At 35.0% G+C, this 22,045-nt stretch overlaps 1 protein-coding gene and 1 non-coding gene across 2 annotated transcripts in view; both read right to left on the reverse strand.

Moving 5' to 3' along the window:
- GTF2A1 (general transcription factor IIA subunit 1) overlaps window positions 1-22,045 on the reverse strand; it is a 44,859-nt gene that overhangs the window by 11,811 nt on the left and 11,003 nt on the right. The window contains exons 3-8 of the mRNA XM_024567630.4: window positions 19,594-19,798; window positions 15,605-15,669; window positions 13,265-13,340; window positions 11,810-11,943; window positions 9,653-9,973; window positions 3,896-3,985 (exon numbers count right to left, since the gene is read on the reverse strand). Coding sequence (XP_024423398.1) covers window positions 3,896-3,985; window positions 9,653-9,973; window positions 11,810-11,943; window positions 13,265-13,340; window positions 15,605-15,669; window positions 19,594-19,798 — 891 coding nt within the window. The remainder of the gene's footprint in view (window positions 1-3,895; window positions 3,986-9,652; window positions 9,974-11,809; window positions 11,944-13,264; window positions 13,341-15,604; window positions 15,670-19,593; window positions 19,799-22,045) is intronic.
- On the reverse strand, window positions 18,210-18,353 carry LOC112312119 (small nucleolar RNA SNORA79). The gene has a single exon (XR_002975561.2). It is a non-coding gene; the product is annotated as a small nucleolar RNA SNORA79 (small nucleolar RNA).

A 22,045-nucleotide genomic window follows, 5' to 3' on the forward strand; every position in this document is an offset into this window, starting at 1 on the left:
CACACAAAAATTAAAATAGTAGTCTGAGATAGTAGTCTGAGAAGAGAGTCTTACATTAATTGGTCTTCCAGCTCTGGTCTAGATATACTATGTAAACATTAAACTATGTTAAGGTGGATGTCTAATAGACATTCCAAACTTAACATGTCCAAAACTGATCACTCTCGTCTCCTAAACCTGCTCTATCTTCACTCTTCCATTTCAGTTGATAGCATCTCCATCCTTTCCCGTTACTCAACAAAAGATCTTGGAGTCATTTTTTAATTGAGTTTATTGGGGTCAACATTAGTTTACAAAACCATACAGGCTATAAAAGCACAACTCAATAAAACATCATCTGCACACTGCATTGTGCAGAGTCATTCTTGATTCCTCTTTTCCATCACACATCTAAAGAAAGTCAAGAATTCCTGCTGAGTCTTCAAAACATATCCAAGAGCCAATTGCTTTGCACCATTTCCAATATTATCACCCTAGCCTGAGTTACCATTAGCTCACTTGGATTAGTATAATATCCTCCTATTAGTGTCCTTGTTCCAATCTTTGCTTTCTCCACACACTCTGATTTTAACAAAAGGAAAAGTAATCCTTTTAAAATTAAAATGTGATATCACATTTGTCTATCCAAAACCTTCCAATAGCTTCCCAATCCACACAAGAGCCCCTGTCCCCACAAAGTTCCACACCCTCTGCCCTCACCTTTGACTTAGTCTACTACTACCCCTCCCCACAGCTCAGCCACACTAGCTTTCTTGCTGCCACTCACACATAACAGGTAGCCTCTGCCACCAGATAGATAATGATAAGGTTAACCCTCCTTAAGTCTGTTTAAATGTCATATTCTCAAAAGATCTAACATGACTATCCTATTTAAAACTGTAACCTGTCCCTTTCCCCCTCTTTATTTTTCTGTAACAATTATCAACTTCTAACACAAGCTTTATTAATTGTTTTAGCATCTGTCTCCCTCCACTGGAGTAAGCTTCCCAATGGCAGGGATTATTGTGTTTGCTCACTAGCGTATCTGAAGCTCCTAGAACAGTGCCCTTGGACATCATAGACATTCAATAAGTATTTGTTGTATGAAATAGGAATGAAAAGACCTCAGCTTCCTCTTTTCTTGTTTGGCACCTTGTAGAGCAAATATTAACTCTCCTAAAATAGGCATACAAATTTATTTTCAGCATGAACCAAGTGGGTGCAACCTGAAAAACAATGGCATTATATAAACAAGAAAGTGGTAAGTAGCAACAGAAAAGGAATTCCATAGATAAATACAAAAACTCATTGCATTCTGCTGCAAGACAAGTTACAAAAATGCAAATGTTGGAAAATTTCATGGACCTAACAACAGTCCACATATTAACAATTTTAACATGTAAAATATTATGTGTACAATTTTACACAATTATGTGTAAAATATTATGTGTTCAATTTTAATATTCAAAATATCATGTGTACAATTTATACCAAAAGAGAATACATCCCTTCTCTTATAATATGAAAATATTAAGAAGCCTATTTTTCAGTCAGGCTAAGATAAAAGTCCTCCCTTGCCTGAAAAATCTGGTATCTTGTTATCATGAAATTGTGTTCTGGATAATTTGGTTGCAAGAGGTTCCCTTCAGATTTCTTGACAATAAAAGTTCATTGTTATCCCCTCTTTTAACCTCAATACTCTTCTCTACATGAATGCAACAAGAAATTACATTTATTATAATGTGCCTGGTATCAGGTGTTAAGAACACTCACCCAGAAGTCATCATCTACAAAAGTGAATGTTCTCATAACTCTGAATCAGTGACCTCACTGAGTTTATTCTATAAATTCACTGATATTTAAGTGGCTTGACTTTACCTTTTCTTTAGGAAATGACAAGATCCACTGTCTTGACATTTTCCCTATAAATCTGTTTGCAATAAGCATGGTTATCGATAACAGTCATTCCTATAAAAGCAACACAAATTTAAGATTTTCATCATTAGTGAAGGAAACTTGTTCAGGGCACAAACTGTACGACCATGACAACTGCTCCAGTGCCTGGCAAATGGAGGTGCTTACTAAATATTCATTTACGGAACGAGTCGTACTTACAAACGAAACCCAACTGCTTTTTTTAAAAGAATTTATTTATTTATTTTCAGAGAGAGAGGAAGGGAGGGAGAAGAGAGGGAGAGAAATATCAATGTGAAAATCAATCTGTTGTCTCTCACATGCACCCCAACTGCGGACTGAACCTGTAACCCAATTGCTGTTTTTAGAGCTTTCAGTATTTGGTAAAGACCTCTGCTAAAACTGAATTATAAATGAAATAGGTTTTTATAGGTTTTATAGGTTTGAATTTATAGGTTTATTATAAATTTACTGTAGTCAGAAAACAAATTTTAAATTAAATGTTTTAATAAGTAACAAAAATCTCAACAATAATGCCAATAATTATAACAAAAATACTTGGAAAGTAGCACCCTTTTTAAGATTAAGAAAAAAAGGATTCAAGAGCTAATTCTCATAGAACTTAGTTTAAAAATTCCTTAATGATACCAAACTATAGCAAAGCTAAATAATTTTAAAAATAGTTTTCATTAAAAATGTATGTTTGTTAGTTATCAATTTTATTTATTGCCCTAGTTCTCTCCTTAATAATTAAAAAAAAAAGTTGCAGAGATTCAATTAAACCCTTTTAGTTTTGAGGTATCTGAGGCTAAAAGAAAGATACAATTGTCCCACTGAGTTATTACTGATATTAAAGGACAACTCAAAAGTAGTTGTTTATTTTGTTAACAAGTCAGAACTTAACAACTCTCTTCCCAATTTCATCAATAACTAATTTTTTAAACGTAAAGCTACACAGATTAATTTCTTGTTCTATTGAAATTATCTACTAAACTATAACCATGTCTTCATTCACATTGTTTATACTAAATAGACATTTCTCCATAGAGTACATACAAATGGCCAACAGATATATGAAAAGATGCTCGATGTTACTAATTATCAGAGAAATGCAAATTAAAACTACAATAAGGTATCACCTCACACCTGGCAAGGATGTGGAGAAAGGGGAACCCTTTTGCACTGTTGGTGAGAATGCAGACTGATGCAGCCACTGTGGAAAGCAGTAGGGAAATACCTCAGAAAATTAAAAATGGATTCTTCCTTTGACCCAGTGATCCCATGTGTGGGAATATATCCGAAGGAACCCAAAACACTAATTTGAAAGAACATAAGCACCCCTATATCTATCTTCACTGCAGTGTTACTTACAATGACCAAGATATAGAAGCAGACTAAGTGTCCATCAGTAGATGAGTGAATAAAACAACTATGGGGCATTCACACAATTTCACACAATTGAATTACTATTTGGCCATAAAAAAAAGAAGAAAATTTTACCCTTTGCGACAGTATGGACAGTCTTAGAGATCATTATGCTAAGTGAAATAAGCCAGTCAGAGAAAGACAAATACCACATGATTTCACTCATATATAGAATCTAATGAACAAACTGAACTAACAAGGAAAATGGGAAGAAACTCAGAGGAGAGAGCTGGTGGAGAGGCAGAACTAGTGGAGGGTGGAGAAACTCATAGATGACAGCTAGTGGAGAGGAGACGCAGGGGGAGAGGGACCGAGCAAAAAGGAAAAAGCACTCATGGACATAGACAACAGTGTGGTGACTGCTGGGGCGAGGGAAATATAAGGGGACTAAATGGAAATGGAAATGGAAAAAAAATGGTAATGGTAAATGGTAATGGAAAAAAAAACAATAAAGATTAAATTACTTTTAAAAAGGCACTAATCAGCTGCCCAAATATTTGAATAAGGCAGAAAGGATGTTTTAGAAAAGAAACTACAACAGAAAAAAATGTTGGAAATCTGATGATAAAATCCTTACCTTATCATACTGACATACAACAACATTTTCTGTATCAAAGAGCTCTTGTCCTTCCTCATCACTCACATCATCTTCACTGTTGAGGGGCTCCTATAAGTAAAAAGGAAGAATTTATTTTTTCATACTTCATGCATTATTAGAAAAGGGCCCTTCTGATAGTCAGTGAAAGTAAACATGATGACCTTGACGTTCTTTCAGAACCAAGGGCCTGATGACACACACATGTGTACCATAAACATACTGGCTGCACTGACTTAGCCGGGGTTACTGAATTCCAACAAGAAATTAAATACATCAATTAGAGTAGTTAAGCTATGACCTGTAAGTCTGAAATGATGTTTAACTTTATTTCCTTTATTCCTTCAGAATAGCCAGGAAGATAATTCTCAGCAATAACTGTGGAAGATGTCTAGAAATAGACCTTCTTTCTTAGGTTTGAAAATGTGAGCATTTAATGACATAATGGTCCCATGGACCACCAAAAGCTGCAGTGTAAAAGGCAAAACAATGGTGAAGCTGGAGGAGGAAAGTGCTAAAACAGGCTCGCAGTCCGGCTGGTCTTAACATTAGGGACTAGACCTCTGATTACAAATTAACATATTACCATTGTGATGGTGAAGGCTTAGGGTATAATTCATTAAGCCATTAGATTTAAAGTGAGTGTGCACTCTACGGGGTGGAATAGGGGAGTAGTCTCAACCAAAAAGAATTAAAGACCGAGATCATAAAATGACCAAGTATGTTAAACTTGACCACAACTATAGCAGAAAATAAAAGATATAACTCATATTTCTAAATAAGATGATATTAAGTCCAGGCCTGTACCTACTCACACATGTGTATATATACATGTTCTTTAATTAAAAATAGATGATCACCCATGTAAATGTTAAAAAAAACTATGGAGGTAAAATTCACATAATATAAAATTCACCATTTTAAAGCGTACAATTCAGTCACACTTCATTATGTATGTAACCATTACCGCTATCCAATTCCAGAACAATCTCATCACCTTTACCATTAAGTAGACACTTCCCATTCCCACCTCTCCACACCCCTGGCAACCAATAATCTGGTTTCTGTCTCTATAGATTTACCTACTCTAGATACTTCATGTAAATAGAATGAAACAATACATATACAACATGTGGTCTGGCTTCATCAACTTCACATAATGGTTAAGATTCATCCATGTTGTAGCATATACCAGAACTCTGTTCCTTTCCATAGCTAAATATTATTCCACTGCGTGGACATACCAACTTTTATTTTTCCATCCACCAGTTCATGGGCATTTGGGTTGCTTACCTCTTTCAGATTTTATGAGCAGTGCTATTATAAACATTCATATGCAAGTTCCTGTTTGAACACCTGTTTCAATTCTCTTACACATAGGAGTGAAATTACTAGGTCACGTGATAATTCCATGCTTAACTTTTTGAGCAATGACCAATTCGTTTTCCATAGCAGCTACACCATTTCACATCCCCACCAACAACACACAGGTTCTAATTTCTCCACTTCCTCACCAACATTTATTTTTTATGATACCCATCCTAGCAGATGTGAAGTATCTCTTTGCAGTTTTGATTTGCATTTCTCTAAATGAATGACATTAAGCATCTTTTCACATGCTTATTGGCTATTTGTATACCTTCTTTAAAGAAATGTCTATTAAGCCCTTTGTCCATTTTTAAATAGGTGGTTTGTTTTTTTGTTGAGTTTTAAGACTTCTCAATATAGCCTGGATGTTAATCCCTTATCCAGTATGTGATTTGCAAATATTTTCTCCTATTTTGTAGGTTGTCTTTCACTTGGTTTATATTGTCCTCTGAAGCACAAAAGTTTTAATCCATTAAGTCCACTTTTCTGTTTGTTTTGATTGCTTGTGCTTTGGTGTCATATCTAAGAAACTATCGTTAAATCCAACGTAGTGAAGCTTTTACCCTGTGTTCTAAGAGTTTTAGAGTTTTAGGTGTTACATTTAGGTCTCTGATCCATTTTTAGTTAGTTTTTGTATATGGTGTGAGGTATGGGTCCAACTTTAATCTTTTGCACGTGTACGTTCAGTTGTCCAAGCACCATTTGTTGAAAAGACTATTCTTTCCCTACTGAACAGCCCTGGCCCATGTAAAAATTTTGCAACATGAGAGCATACACAGCAGTGTTCCACATAAAACAGACGTATTAAAGCTTAAGAATACACAATATTTGGAAGTGAAAGAGCTATACCAGGCAAATTCTAACTGAAATAAAGCTGGTATGGCCCTGTTAGTATCACACAAAACAAACTTTATGGCAAAAATAAAATTAAATTATTGGAGATAAAGTAGGATACTATTTAATCATAACTGGTTCAGCTAACTGGGAAAATACAGTTTTAAGCTTATGTGCACACATTTTAAGGCTCAAAATGTAAAAAACAAAAATGACAGAAAAAAGTAAGTAAATCCACCACTATAGTAAGAGGTTTGAACATATCTCTCTCAGTGAAGATATGTTCCATCCTTGAACATATGCTCAGTGAAGTCAAGGATGGAGCAAGCACAGAAAAAAATATCACTAAGGATATAAACTATTCCCCCACCCAAATACTGACAATCTAACAGATGTATCTATAGAGACAAAATCACCACAGAAAACATTCTCTTCAAATACACGGGAAGCATATGCAAGAACTGATCACATAAAGCGACTGTCAAACAATTTTAAAGGATGCACACATCACAGAGATTGTATTCTCTACAAATAAAACAGTGAAGTCAGAACAGAAATTAATGAAATAAGAAAAAACACAATAAAGAGAGTAAACAAAGCTAAATGTTGATTCTTTGAAACACTATGCAATCAACATACCTCTACCAATACTGAGAAAGAAACAAGGTACAAGAAAGCACAGACAATAGTATCAGGAATGAGAAAATAAAAAAGGAAATTACTTGACATCAAAAGGATATCATTAACTTTACGATAATCAACTAAAAATTTAGATAAATAAAGACTTAGAAAAAATATGGGCATACCTTGTTTTATCAAGATTCACTTTATTGTGCTTTTTACAGGTGTTGCATTTTTTACATATCAAAGGCAATACTCTCCACCAGCAAAAATATCAGGACTCATTTTATTGTGGTGGTCTGGAACCGAACCCGCATTATCTCAAAGGTATGCCTGTATCGCTTACCCGAACTGTCTCAGAAAGGAGCAGAATACTTGAGCAGAGTAAAGATTACTCCTGGAACCAGATATTTTTAGCAGCATTACTTAGCAAATGTTCACAGAAGAATTAAGTATAATCTTAAAAAAAGATTCAAATGTAGAGAGAACACTCCCCAAAAATCATTTTATAAAACTACTGCTACCATAAACCTGAAAACCCAGTAAGAGTGTGAGAACAGAAAATTGCAGATTGTATCATTCATGAATATACATGCAGAAGTCCTGAACAAAGGAAATTTGGCAATTCAGAAAAAGGTTAATATATAATGATCAAGTTGTGCATGCCAGAAATACAAAACTGGTTCACAAATAAAAAACCAATTAGTGAATGCAATTCATCGTAGTCAATAGATGAAGAAAAAGAAATCATCTGATTATCTACTAGCTACAGAAAATGTTTAATAAAATCGATTCACCTACAGTTTAGAAAATAAAGCAAAGCTCTTAGTTTGAATATAAGGGAACTTCCTTAACCTGATAAAGGAATCCCATAAAAATCCTGTAATAAACATTAGACTTAAGAGTGAACCATAGCCCTGGCCAGGTGGCCTGCTTAGTTAGAGCGTCATCCTGTTATGCCAAGGTTCTGGGTTTGATCCCATCAGAGCACGTATCAGAATCAAGCAACAAATGCATAAATAAGCAGAACAACAAAAAGCAATGTTTCTCTCCTTCTCTCTCTAAAAACTGATAAATTTAAACAGACAAAGAAGTGATCCATAGAAAGTATTCCTTTTCTGTTAACATAAGGGTGACTGCCCTGGCCGGTATGGCACAGTTGGTTGGAGCATTGTCTCATAAACCAATTGGGGCATTGTTCCATAAATCAAAAGGTTGAGGGTTTGGTCCCCAGTCAGGGCACATATGAGGCAACTGATCAAAGTTTCTCTATCACATCGATGTTTCTCTCCTCTACCTTCCCCTCTTTAAAAATCAGTAATAACCATGTCCTCCAGTGAGGGGGGAAAAAAGATAAGGGTGCCTGTTAATCATTATTCCTAATAAATATTCTGGAGGGCTTAGCCAACCAGTCAAGAAAAATTATCGTTTTTCATTTGATTGTCTACAAAGAACACATGAATGAATCAAAAAAGCTAAACCTCACCAGTAATCAAGAAAATGCAAATTAAAACCAAAATGAAACACCATTTTCTACTGTCAGACTGGCAAAATAAGAAGTCTGACAATATTGAGTATGGTGAAGACATGTAGACATATGCACAATTATGTTAGGAATGGTAGGAGTTATTAGTACAACGGTTTGGCATTTTATTGTTAAGCTGAAGATGTTCATACCTTAGGATCCAACAATTCAATGTTCAGGTATAACACCTAGATAAACTCTTGCATATGTGTCCCCAAAAGACACACACTAGAATATTTTAAAACTTTAACAGTGAAGAAGAAGACCCAACTCTAATGCCCATTACATGAAAAAAGTGGATAAATTATGGTATATTCACAACAGTGAATATAATTATAGGTATATGCACCAACTTAGATGAACCTCAGGGAAAAAAAGCTTCCAGAATAATACATACTTATTCCACTTAAGTTATAAATGGGTATGCAAAAGTAAACAATATGCTCTTTGGAAATATACGAGTAAATGTACACGGTAAAATGTAAGGCAAATTAACAAGAAACACAAAATTTATGAGCATGGTTACTCTGACGGTAAAAGACAGAGGACTAGGGAGAGGGACCCAGGGGACTTTAATTAAGAAATGGAATTTTTTTTTTAACTAGATATGGACACTGAGGTGTTTCTATTTTAAAATATTTTTAATTCATTTATATCCATTCAATATTTAATTTAAAAAGTATTATTAAGAAATATTACCTAGATAATTTAGAAGAACTTTGTATTAAGAAAACCAAGAAAGTTCCATCTTAGGTTGCAGAAGGCAATTAACAATTAAAATTGTGGAACACAAGTAACTAAGCTGGCACACAGGAAAAAAAGATTTACATGCTTCTAATGAATAATTAAAAATGAATAAGAAAGGATGTTCAACTGAGGATAGACACTAAAAGTAGATAAGGCTGTCAAAGGAGATGGTATGGACATGGAACAAAAGAAAGTTCTAAAAAATGTGTCATATTTACTTTTTTTCTCGAATATCCTCTTCCCAAATGTTGCTGTCCCTTTTTAATTATTGAAGCAAAAGATTAACCACATCTATCTGTTCTTCCAATGTCTTATGTTTAAGCTAAATCATGAATGCACAAGCCAAAGAATTAGAATTACTTGCACTATCTCCATCACCTCTATAAATATAATTTGGTATACATTCATTTTTATTAACAGCTATATGAACAATATTTTATGAAAGTAAATGAACCAGAACAATCTAAAAACCTTACTACTTCAAAACAATCTAACTTTATATTTGAAATCCTATGTTGTATGGCACCCTAACAGCCTCTGACATATAGGATATAATTTAAGTTTGGCACCAAGTAAAAGAAGAAATGATTGAGTAACTTCTCAAGTTTTGTTGGTTTGGGTTTTTTTTTTTACCAGAAACTTACCTCTTCTACCTGCCCATCTTCAGCTCCATCTTTCTCTTTGTCTTCCTCTTCATCATCATCATAGTCTTCTTCTTCATCTTCATCTTCTTCAGATGATGTATCCCCAGTTCCATCAACTTGTAACACCAGTGGAGCTTGTTGTTGAGCAGGCTGGGCCTGTGGTTGCTGCTGGCCAGTTGCAGTTATCTGTGCTTGTGCTGGTGTCGGTGCTGCCACTGTTGTAGGTATAACTTGGGTCTTATTTCCTGTAAATAAGATTTGCTGAGGCTGGATAATGACACCTGTCTGTGGCGAAATCCCTCCAGGAAGAGGAGCCAGTACCTAAGGCAAAGGAAAACCAAGTATTAGGCCAAGAGTTATACAAGTTAGTAGTTTATTTTCTTAATGTATGGGGAGGTTTAGTAACTTTCCAGACTGTAGTCACCAAAAAGCAAAATGTGAACCTAGGCTTTCTAATTCTGCTCTTACTATAATGCTATGCTGCCTCCCTATGAAGAACACTGCACTGAAAGTCTGAACTTCTGAGTTCTGGCTTTATGTAAGATCATACATATAGATGTAGCAGAAGCAAGCTGTTTAACCTCTCTTGGCTGTGGTCACCTCACTGTTAGACTAGAATCAAGGGCTTTCAACACTGGCTACAAATTATAACCACCTGGTAGCTTAAAAAACACTGATACATAGGCTCCACTCCTAATGTGCTGATTTAATTGGAGGTAAGATGAAATCTTTTCACCTTATCCAGAGCTCCTCATATGATCTAATCAGGCAACCACAACTGGGAACCACCAGATCAGATGATTTCTAAAGTTCCTTCTAACATCTGTATTCTAGGATTCTAAAGTAAACCACAACTTAAAAAAACATTAACAAATATTAATCATATGTTAAAATAAACATACTTATAACTATAGTTAATAAATAAAAGCAGATAATAAAAAGCATTGAATGGCAATTACTTGTCATTAAGTTCAAGGAATGCAAAAATAATGAAAAGGTATTTCCCTTAAGTTTACAAATTAGTGGTGCAATGACAAAAAAAAAAAAAAACTCAAAGAGAGAAGATGCAATAGAAATATGATAATGGGGAACGAGCATGGTCAGGGAAGCCTTCCTACCAGGTAATACCTGACTACTTATTTGTGCTTTGGGAGATTAGCCAGGCTTTTTCATTTGGTTTGTTTGGTGGGAAGTAAAGGGCATTGCTAGAAGGAAGGCCAAAGGCGGCATTCTAAGTAGAAAAATAACATCAAGTGAAACCCAGAAGTAACAGCAGGACAAAATTTGGAAAGTTATAAATAGGCTGGATTAACGCTCCTCCTCTGATCTGACCTGTATCATGGTACTTTTAATATTGACATTATGTGTTTATTGTCTCTTTTTTAAAGTACCTAAATTCCTCAAGATAATAACCATTTCTCTTTCATCTTTGTCCTAGCAGTAATACCAGGTACACAAAAAATACCAGGCATTTTTTAACAGCATCTGAAACAGCTAACAACTGGAAGCACAGGAAAAATTAAACCTGAGATCAAAATACAAGATCAAAAAAAAAAAAAAAATCTTACAAAACATGCTGAGGAGTTTGGATTTTTCCCAGTAGGCAATGAGAAGTCATTAAAAAGATTTTAAGACTTTTTTTTTAGAACAATGACTATAAATATAAAGTAGTAGGGTCAGGTTAGGAAGGTACAAGATTGGAGGTAGAGAAATTAAGAGGATAATACAGTATTTTAAGTGAGAAATTATGAGAGCATGAACTAAAGAAATAAGTCTGAGAAAACTAGTTTTAAATATTAAGGAACTATAAATATGTTAAAACTGCAGTCTCAAAAAAGGAACTATAAAGAATTGGTAGGATTTCATGATACTTCAGATACTGGAGGTAAAGGAAAGAAAGGATTCCATACACCTCCTTCCAGAAAATAACACAAGCTATCGTGAAACTAGATTCATGCCTGCCTTGTTTACTTCCAAATCTCCAGTCCTTTGCAGAAACCTTAACATACAGCCAAAGAGTAAATGCTTGTTGAATGAAGGCTGAATAACTGAGGCTAGATGGAGACTAGTGAGTAGGGATAACATCAATTAAGTCTTAAATATACTGAATATAAATTAAGGTGTGAGTTATACAAGAATTTAGAATGATTCTTTTACCTGCTGTATAACAGGAGCCTGCACTCCACCAGGCTGCATTTGTGGTATAACCTGTTGCTGCAGAACCACTGACTGCTGAGGCTGGAAGATATACTGAGCACCATTGGCTGCTCTGACCACTTGAAGAAGCTGGCCTAAAGCAAAAAAGATGTATTCCAAGTTACCATTTTAGCAGTTACCATCTCAGATAAATGAATTCATAGTGAATGTCTAACCACCAAAGACCACAGAAATTATCAAGTCAAAAGTCTACGAGTTTTAAGGGCTGTTTTCCATACACAGTAAAATATAACCCTTAACTTCTCTGACTTCCATCCATGTTCAACTACGTCCTCATTTATCATTCTTACAAAGCTATTTTCCAACATAAGTTTTAACAACAGATTATGAGTTAATTAAAAGCTTACATTATCTTTCCTAACATGTGAAGAGTCATGAGTGAGCAATATGTCAGATCAGGGGCTGTTAATTTTTAAATCTTTAATAAAATGGAAATATAAAGTTCATTAATATCTTGAACTAAAACACCATAGTCCTTAGCTTCAAAATTGTTTAAAAACTATAAAAGTTTACTGAGCCAATTGTCACTGACATATAACATTAATTGTATGACCAATTTATGCACATAGAACTGAATCCCTCTAATGTTGTTTTAAATGATACAGAATCCTGAATTAAAAAGTGAACAATTATATTTTATTAAAATATGTAGCAAGATAAGCCCCTAGTTTATTCCTCACAAATTCAGAAATTAACAAAATAGCAAGAAATTTTATTATTAAGATTACAGAGAAAATACTTAAAATCCATGTAAATTCTTCAAACATTAATATGCCAAAAACCCCAGTAAATTTTGTCATTCTACACAGGTACTTTGTAAAATAGAATGCAATAAACTTCTCTTAAGAAACTATCAAGGACTATTTAGTTTGTATCACAAATTAGTTCAAATGATTCAAGTTTAATTTATTTGGCAGGTTAAATGTAGTTATCAGAAACCTAAGTAGCCCTGGCTGGGTAGGTCAGTTGGCATCGTCCCGATACACCAAGGTTGCGGTTTGATCCCATCAGGGCACATGTAAGAATCAACCAATGAATGCATTAAATAAGTGGAACAAATGGATGTTTCTCTTTCTCTCTAAAAAATCAATTTAAAAGAAGTTTTTAAATAAATAAGCATTTCTATATAATCATAATTCTATAATTCAATAATATAATTCTCATTCATGGATCAAAAGCTGAAGTGCAAGTCTCATCTTCTCTACTGTATCCTTAGCAATTATTATAGTTTAATGTGCTATAAGCCCTCGAATAATCTTATTTTAATAACCTAAGCCAAATGGGTTAAAAATAAATCAATCAAGATATTCTGTCTTTCAATGAAGACAAAACAAAGGCTAGATGGTACAATATTCTTAGTTACACAGGTATAATGGTTCCATTATTTCTAATTACCTGAATTTGTTAGTATCTGTTGAACAGGAGTCACACCTGCAGGGAGTGCCAAGGTTGCAGCTGTAGCAGCAGCACTCTGAAAAGACAAAAAAAATCAAAACCACCTATCTGCATAACAGGACCTCAGTTTATCTCTGGCATACTTTAACAGTATGTAAAGCTCATTGTTTAGTTTATACTAAAATGGGAAGTTCTGATATGAGACTAAATCCCATTTTATAAAATAGTACAATAAAGACCATCTAGCCTAAATGTCCTACTTAATTATTTCAAGCAATTAAGTTGAAAACTATAATTGGTTTGTTTTTCCCTGGAAAATGTGCTCTAAAAAAAATCTTACCCGCACTAATAATGCTATACAATATATGAAATATCCATTCCCTTATTTCCTTTCCTACTGATTCTTTACTCCCAAAACCTTATTCTAAATTAACATAGAGACAAAAGTGTAAATACTGTTATTTTAGAAACTTTAATATTTTTAACTTAGACTAGAATTAACAGGTCTCTATAACATTTATAACAGAAGGCTGTATTTGGAGTATGGCTGGCTATTCTAACACGCCATTAGGTGACATAAGATTGGCATTATATCTAGGTAAAACATAATACTAGTTTTATTAATTTAAAAAACCTTAAAGTCTTTTAAAAACTCACAAACTTTAATTTCTACACTTTAAAAGTATCTCACATTAAAGTTACAAAAATGTACATAGGATTATACTCTGGATTTCTTTAAAGCCATAAATTCTTGATTTACTGCTCCTGGAAACCTTCCCTCCCTCCAAAAGAATCACACCACATTCTTGCTGTGTTTTAATCTTGGGCTCAAAGCATTTCCATGTATGTCACTGTAACTATATATAGGTAGTTTTCCTCTCCCCCATCGATCTTTTTTAAGATACCAAGACTTCATATGACTCAATCTAATCTATACATTTTTTAGAAACACCTCTATTTGAATAAGCTTTAAGAAATAAATGTAACTGTGCCTAAGAGGTGTTAAGTCAGAAGTCAACAAAACTTAGAAAATTTACTCAAGTACGTTAATGATACAACTACAATCTACTCTAGGCTCTAGGTATAACTTTCCAAGAAAATGTTTGTTTTGCCACTTGACAAGCTTAAGTAATTTTGACATCTTAAGCCTAAAATTCTCACTTGTCTCCAGAATCCAGCTATAGACCTCCAGGCTCTGTCTATGAAATGCAAAATACCCAACTACTCAATTTCCAATAAACCCAGCGTGTAAAGGTAAATAAAAGGTATTCTATATTACAAGAACATATTAACTACCACTTATTATTGGGAAATATTATTTAGAAATATTAACTGCCTATAATTCACATTTTATAAGAATATATCACCCTCTACAGGCAAACTGACACTGCAGTTTCTATACAGCACTTGGAAGAATCACCACCTGCACAGACCTCTGCACATTCAACTTGCTGTTAGTATTTGTTGAGTAAGTGTGCAATACAGAAAGCATACACTGAAAATTTCTTCTGTGAAATAGCCATGCCATAAATAATGCATGAGAACAATCATTTCATTAAAAAAGGAAAAAACCCTTGCAAAACTGATGTCAGAGCTGAGACATCAGTAACAGTCTACATAACTAGCACAAAGAAAAGCTATTTATGTGAAGTGCTAGAACAATTATTCTACTGTTCTGGGGTTTTTTTAATCTTTAAGGATATAGGTAAAGATTTTCTAAGAATCTGAAGAGGGTCTTTCAGTTTTAGTGTTATTTTATACTACACTTGATAGGAAATATTATATTCCTGAAGTAAAATTTGAAAACTCTGCTACTATGAAGTTCAGTGTCATCCCTTAGAAATATCTAAAGTATAAAATGTAATAAATGCAACTGGTTAAATGCATTTTAAAATAGCAAATTATAATTGTAATAAAACTTATTAGGTGATGCTATTGTTAAATCCTGGCAAAAAATTTTAAATGTTTGATCTTAAAAACAGTTATCTTGAACTACCTAAAAAAATGTTTAATGTTTTTAATACTTAGCATTCCTGATCTCTTGTAATGAATAGATCTTAAGGGATCTTTTGCAAATAAACTATATTTTTATAATATGTTTGGTAGGTCCTCTTTTCCAAAAATAGTAAGGACTGAAATAGGTCCCACAAAGCATCATTCTTTTGGTATTTTTAACAGAAAATTGCGTAATTTTATGAACCTCAACATCAGGAAAACAAAAGTAACAACCATTTGCTCCAGCCTTGAGAAAACTTTGCTAATACACAACCCACCTAGGCACAATCACAATTTGGGTTAGAATAAGTTGAGCCAAACACAGTGCTTTGTTCTGAATCTTACCATGTTTGATGCGTTCATATGCTGTATCAACTTAGAATCAGGAACGATTACTTGTGGCGCTGCAGCTATTAAAAATATGAGCACACATGCAAACAATGAATCATGAGGCTATTTTATAATCACAAGAATGGCAGACAATGCTGCAAACGTTTTTCATTTTTTTCACAACTTCTGCATTCAACTGCACTCAACCATTTGATAATCCCAGATTATTATAAATTTCTGTGGTAAGTAACAGCTGTGATAATACCCATCTTCTACTGGAAAACATCATTTTAAAAGAGATTTGAGTAACAATACCTAAGGATGCAAGAGAACCCAGGAACAAGAAATAGTAAGATACCAACTTCTGGCCAAGATGGAGGCGTAGGAAGTAGGAAGATACACTTTGTCTCCTCACACAACCAAAAGAAGGACAACAACCAATTTAAAAACAAAAAACAACCAGAACTGCCAGAAAATCAAAACAGATCGAAGTCTGACAACCATGGAGTTAAAGAAAAAACATTCATTCAGACTGGTAGGAGAGGCAGAGACGGGCAGCTGGGGCAGCGAAGACCCAAAGCAAGGTGGAACTGGAGAACCCGGTGGGCAAAGCAGTGGCTGGCAGACTGGGCAGTACCACATTCGTGCGCAGATAAACCGGCAGGAACAACTGGGGAGCAAGACAGACCACATAACCCAGAGTTCCAGCGGGGGAAATAAAGCTACAAAATCTATGGCTGTAAAAACCTGTGGAAATTGCAGAAGCAGGAGAAACTCCCAGTCTCACAGGAGAGTTCACTGGAAAGGACCACAGAGTCCTAGAATGTGCACAAACCCACACACCCAGGAATCAGCACCAGAAGGGCCCAATTTGCTTGTGGAAAGCAGGGAAAGTGACTGAAGGCCTCCCAGAAACAAGCAGGTGGCATTGTTCCCTCTCGGATCCCTCCCCAAATACAAAGCCACAACCCAGCACAGAGGGTTGCCCTGCCCTGGTGAACACCTAAGGCTCCGAACTTAGAACATAACAGGCACACTGAGACAAAAAAAATATGGCCCAAATGAAAGAACAGATCAAAACTCCAGAAAAAATAAAACTCAGTGACGAAGACATAGCCAACCTATCAGATGCACAGTTCAAAACATGGGTAATCAGATGCTCATAGAAATGGTTCAGTATGGTCACAAAATAGAGGAAGAAGTGAAGGCTATGCAAAGTGAAATAAAGAAAACTATACAGGGAACCAACAGCAACAGGAAGGAAACAGAGACTCTAATCAATGATTTGGAACAGAAGGAAGAACTAAACACTCAGCTAGACCAGAATGAAGAAACAAGAATTCAAAAAAATGAGGAGAGGCTTAGGAACCTCCAGGACAACTTTAAACATTCCAACATCCGAATCACAGGGGTGCCAGAAGGAGAAAAAGAAGAACAAGAAATCGAAAACTTATTTCAACAAATATTGAAGGAGAACTTCCCCAATCTGGCAAAGGATATAAGACTTCTACGAAGTCCAGGAAGCTCAGAGAGACCCAAAGAAGTTGGGCCCAAGGAGGCACACATCAAGGCACATCATGATTATATCACCCAAGATTAAAGATAAGGAGAGAATCTTAAAAGCAGCAAGAGGAAAGGAAACAGTTACCGACAAAGGAGTGCCCATATGACTATCAACTGATTTCGCCAAAAAAAAAAAAAAAAAAAACCTTACAGGCAAGAAGGTGCTGGAAAGAAGTATTTAAAATCATAAAAGGCAGGGACCTATAACCAAGATTATTCTACCCAGCAAAGCAATCACTTAGAATGGAAGGGCAGATAAAGTGCTTCCCAGATAAAGTCAAGTTAAAGGAGTTTATCATCACCAAACTCTTCTTATGAAATGTTAAAGGGACTTATCTAAGAAAAAGAAGATCAAAACTATGAAAAGTAAAATGACAACAAACTCACAACTATCAACAACTGAACCAAAAACAAAAACAAAGCAAACTAGAACAGAAACAGAATCACAGAAATGGAGATCACATGGAGGGTTATTGGGAGGGAGGGAGAAGAATGGGGGGAAATGGTACAGGGAATAAGCAGCATAAATGCTAGGTACAAAATAGGGGGAGATGAAGAATGGTATAGGAAATGGAGGAGCCAAAGAACTTATATGTATGACCCATGGACATGAACTAAGGGGTGGGGGAAATGCTGGTGGGAGTGGGGGTGCAGGCAGAGGTGAATAAAGGGGATAAAAATAATGTAATAGAATAATCAGTTATATAAAAATAACTGCAATAGAATAATCAATAAAATATATTTTAAAAAAAAGAAGTAGTGAGATACCTATCACCTAAACATATACATTTCTGTGTATTCTTAAACTGGAAATTATCCTACTCACTTAGCATTAACAATTTTATTGACATAATACCACTGTTGGAATAAGTTATTAACACATTAAGAGTTAAGCTCAAAAAGTTAAAACTGAAAAAAAAAAAGGTTAAAACTATTTTTTAAAATCTACATTACCGTAGCCTTCTCTCTCAATGACACTTAGAATCTTAAGTAACTTCCATCAACTTTTTAAAAATACAAATCAAAAATAATGACAACATTACTTAAGTGTAAGAGGAAGTGTTTGATTCCGCAAATTTCAGAAAATAAACAGATAATCCCATTATCATAATATTTTCTGAGTGAAGAAAATCAAATTTTAATTTATGATGACCTAAAATCCTAGTGCCAGGCCTGAAGGCAATAGGAGGAACAGTCATCAATACAGATTGACAGGATAATTATTTGATGCAAGGTATAAAATAAAAGTATTAGAAGTCTTATTCGATATAAACAGTAAAACAACCCAAACAGATATTTCTACTATGCACTGCCACCTATAAATGAGGCAAACAGGTATAAAAGAACTGTTTCATTCACCTTCATTCCCCTCTCCAATAACAAGATTTACAAAACTCGAACACCCAGCAAGTTTTGTAACTGAACACAGCAGTCCGCCCTCCCGGGCAGGGAATACAGTCTGATAACCAAGAGTGCTACCACATACACAGCGTACACAGAGTGGGACATGGGGCAAAGGAATGACTCACGTCCCAGACAGGACGAAGCTGGGCAGCTTGACATTTCATCATGCTACTCAAAGACTTATAAATTATTTATTTCTGGGCTTCTCCACTTAATATTTTCAAACCACAGTTGACCGCAAGTACCTGAAACTGTGGAAAGCAATACCACTTATAAAGGCAGGGTTAGTCTTAATATGTCATGACAAAAACACTTACTATATGTAACGGATCAAACAGCTTGGCCTTTTCAGGGCCCAAATATTCCTCAGCTTTGAAATGTTCTAACAGCTAATTCACAAAGCCTTTGTAAGGCTTCAAAGAAACAAAATCTATAAAATGACTTGCAGAACACAAAGCAGTACAAGCACAGTTTTTAAATACTTGTTTTCTTATCTTAAAACCAAGTAATATAAATAAAGATATATTACATGTGAACTCTTCACTTAAAAAAAATCTAATTCAATTTAGAATGCCATAAATTACTAGTGAATGGAAATTTCAGACTGCCAAAGTATAGTTACAAAAATCCTCCCATGTTTAAGGTATTTTTATACAGATTAAAATCAAGTATGTCTTTGAAGGAATAAATCAGTTTCATAAAGCAAGCAGACAATGATTTCACTGTATAAAGCAATGAAATCCTTAGTAAGTAAACCTTTATAGATCTGACTTATTTTAGGAAATCCACCATTATGCAACCTTCTCAAAAGAAAGCATCAATAGACTTACCTGAGTATGCTAGGTTTTCAATTAATGGCTTACTTGTTTATCATTACTATACCAACAGGACCCACATTTTATGCAAATCTATAGGTTAATACAAACACAGATACCTTCCCTCAACCAAAACCATGGAGAAACCCAGAATATTTCTCTTGTTTGAAAATGACAGACTTGATTTCCAAGTTCTGAACAGGAAAGCATATCCAGTCTCACCTTGCTGTGCTGCAGGAATAAGGACCTGCTGAGTCTGAGCTTGCTGAGGTACCGTAGGCTGCGGCTGAGCTTGCTGGTGGTGGTGGTGATGGTGATGCTGTTGCTGCTGGGTTTGATGTTGCTGTTGAACTTGCAACAAAAGCTGCTGTTCTTCTGAATGAAATCCGTCTACTGCCCTAGACTGCATTAGTTTATTCTCCCATAACTAAAGCAAAGAACATTTAAAGATTTCTAAGTGAAAGTCAGGGAAGGCAACTCTGGACATACGCACTTAACATTCTGTTCATTAGTCTGATTAAAAAATCCATTTTCAAAACTGATACAACCACAAAAATCAACCAACCTCTGATTCTCACCCAAGTGTAGCAGTAATAAAAACTAATGTTTTTAAGTATCAAACCTCAAGAAAGGTTTAAGTATCAAAACTTTTTGCTACTTTACAGTAATAAAGAATTTTTTGTTTCTTTTTGTATCTTCAACAAACTTTCTACAGTAATTCCTCATTTACCAAGCAGATTTTCCTATCAGAAAATTTTTAATAATCAAAGAAAACCCTTTTTGTATCAAATCTATTATTTTTATGAAGTCGTTCCTTAATACAATGTTTTCTAACTTTTTTAATGTAACTTTTTTTAATCCAAGAATATATTCATTGGTATGAGAGAGAGAGGGAGAGAGACGGACAGACAGACAGACAGACATCGACGTGAGAAATATTGATTGACAGCCTCCTGCATGTGCCCCAACCAGGGATCAAACCCACAACCTAGGTATGAGCCCTCACCAGAATCAAACCTGCAACCTTTTGGTGTACAGGACAAACACTCCAACCAACCGACCCACCCAACCAGGGCCTATGTATTCTGTTAAATAACATACAAAGCATAAATACATCCTCTCTTGATCTGAAAAATAAGAAAAAATATTATAGAGGCAAACCTCAAATTAGAAAAACCCAACTTTCCGTCTGTCTAATCCTACATAAAAAACAAAAATGCCTAATGTTGCCCTGGCCAGCACACAGTACCCAATAGGCACTTCATGTGTTCTGTAAAACCTAGCTTTTGTGAACCAAAAATCAATGTGAAAAAAGAAACAGTTTTTAAACCATAATTTTCTAAATTTAATGCTTCAGTTTTATTACCTCCAACTGGTCTACACTCTGCAATATAACCATCACGTGAAGCATCCATGGTAATGGCAGATTCAAAATACACATGCTGTGCTAAGTGCTGGGTACCACCACTCACCTAACCTTCCAAGTCAATGACCTATGAGTCAGAATCCACCCCAAAACCCCATCATTACTGTCAATTTCCATTCCGAAGCATTGTTCCAATTTACTTCTGCTACTATGGCCCTTGTTCAAGTCCTTTCCTCCCACCAGTGCTACTACAGAGTAATGACTGAGCTCACTGAGCTCCTCACATTCTAAAGTCATACATTCTAAAAATAATTACAGAGTATCTTCTATATGCTAGATACTGTTAGTGGCAGTGAGAATAGACAGTGAACACACTGAACAAAAATCCTTGTCCTCACTAGAGTCTACATTCTAGTGGACATTTGTCCTTCCAGTCGATCCTTGGTCCTCAAAATGCAATCCTAGAGCCAATCGTACCTGAAAACTTGGTAGACATACTAACTCTCAGGTGCCACCCCAGACCTACTGAATCAGCAGCTCTGGGAATGGAGCCAGGATTCTTTTAATAATCTGCCCACGTTATTCTGATGCAAGCTAAAGTGAGAACTGCTGCTTTGAAGTCTATGCTTTTCAAACTTCAGATTACAATGCTTTAATGGATTATTAAAAGTCAATTTGGATTTTTTTTGTTGTTGCAAATACAAATAAATAAAAAGAAAATATCAGACTGTACCCTTATCAAGTCAGACTCTCTGGAACAGTAGTCCAAAAACCTGCATTTGAACTAGCACCCCAGAAAAATCTTTTTCACTCTAAACACCAAGCTCCACATGGTATATATTAACTCTCCAACTGCTACGATAACTTGCATTCTATTTTCTAATGGTGCCCAACTACTTGCAGTTCCTTGAATATATCTCCTATCTGAATCTTAGTAAACTACTCCTTACGACCGGAAGTCGTCCCTCATAACTCTCAAAACAATGCAAATGTCAGAGTTACATAGCCTCAAAGAAATCTCTCACTGTCTCAACACCTTAGAAATATTTCTAATTTTTAAAAATACTGTTACACTTTTCACATGAAGTCTACCATCTCTATTAAAGAACTCCTTCAGGGAAGAGAATATGTCTTACTCAGAAGTTAATAAAATGACCAAGAATTTACCAGACATTTAACATTAATTCAAAGTAAAGAAGAGAAAACAAATTATTATTTTTTTAGCATAGTGTTTCTCTGTAAGATACTACTGACATTTGGAGCAAGACAATTCTTTACTGTACAGGGTAGTATCGTTGGGAAGTGTAC

Source organism: Desmodus rotundus, chromosome 7 (genome assembly GCF_022682495.2).
Source record: "Desmodus rotundus isolate HL8 chromosome 7, HLdesRot8A.1, whole genome shotgun sequence".
In the NCBI taxonomy this organism is placed as follows: domain Eukaryota; kingdom Metazoa; phylum Chordata; class Mammalia; order Chiroptera; family Phyllostomidae; genus Desmodus; species Desmodus rotundus.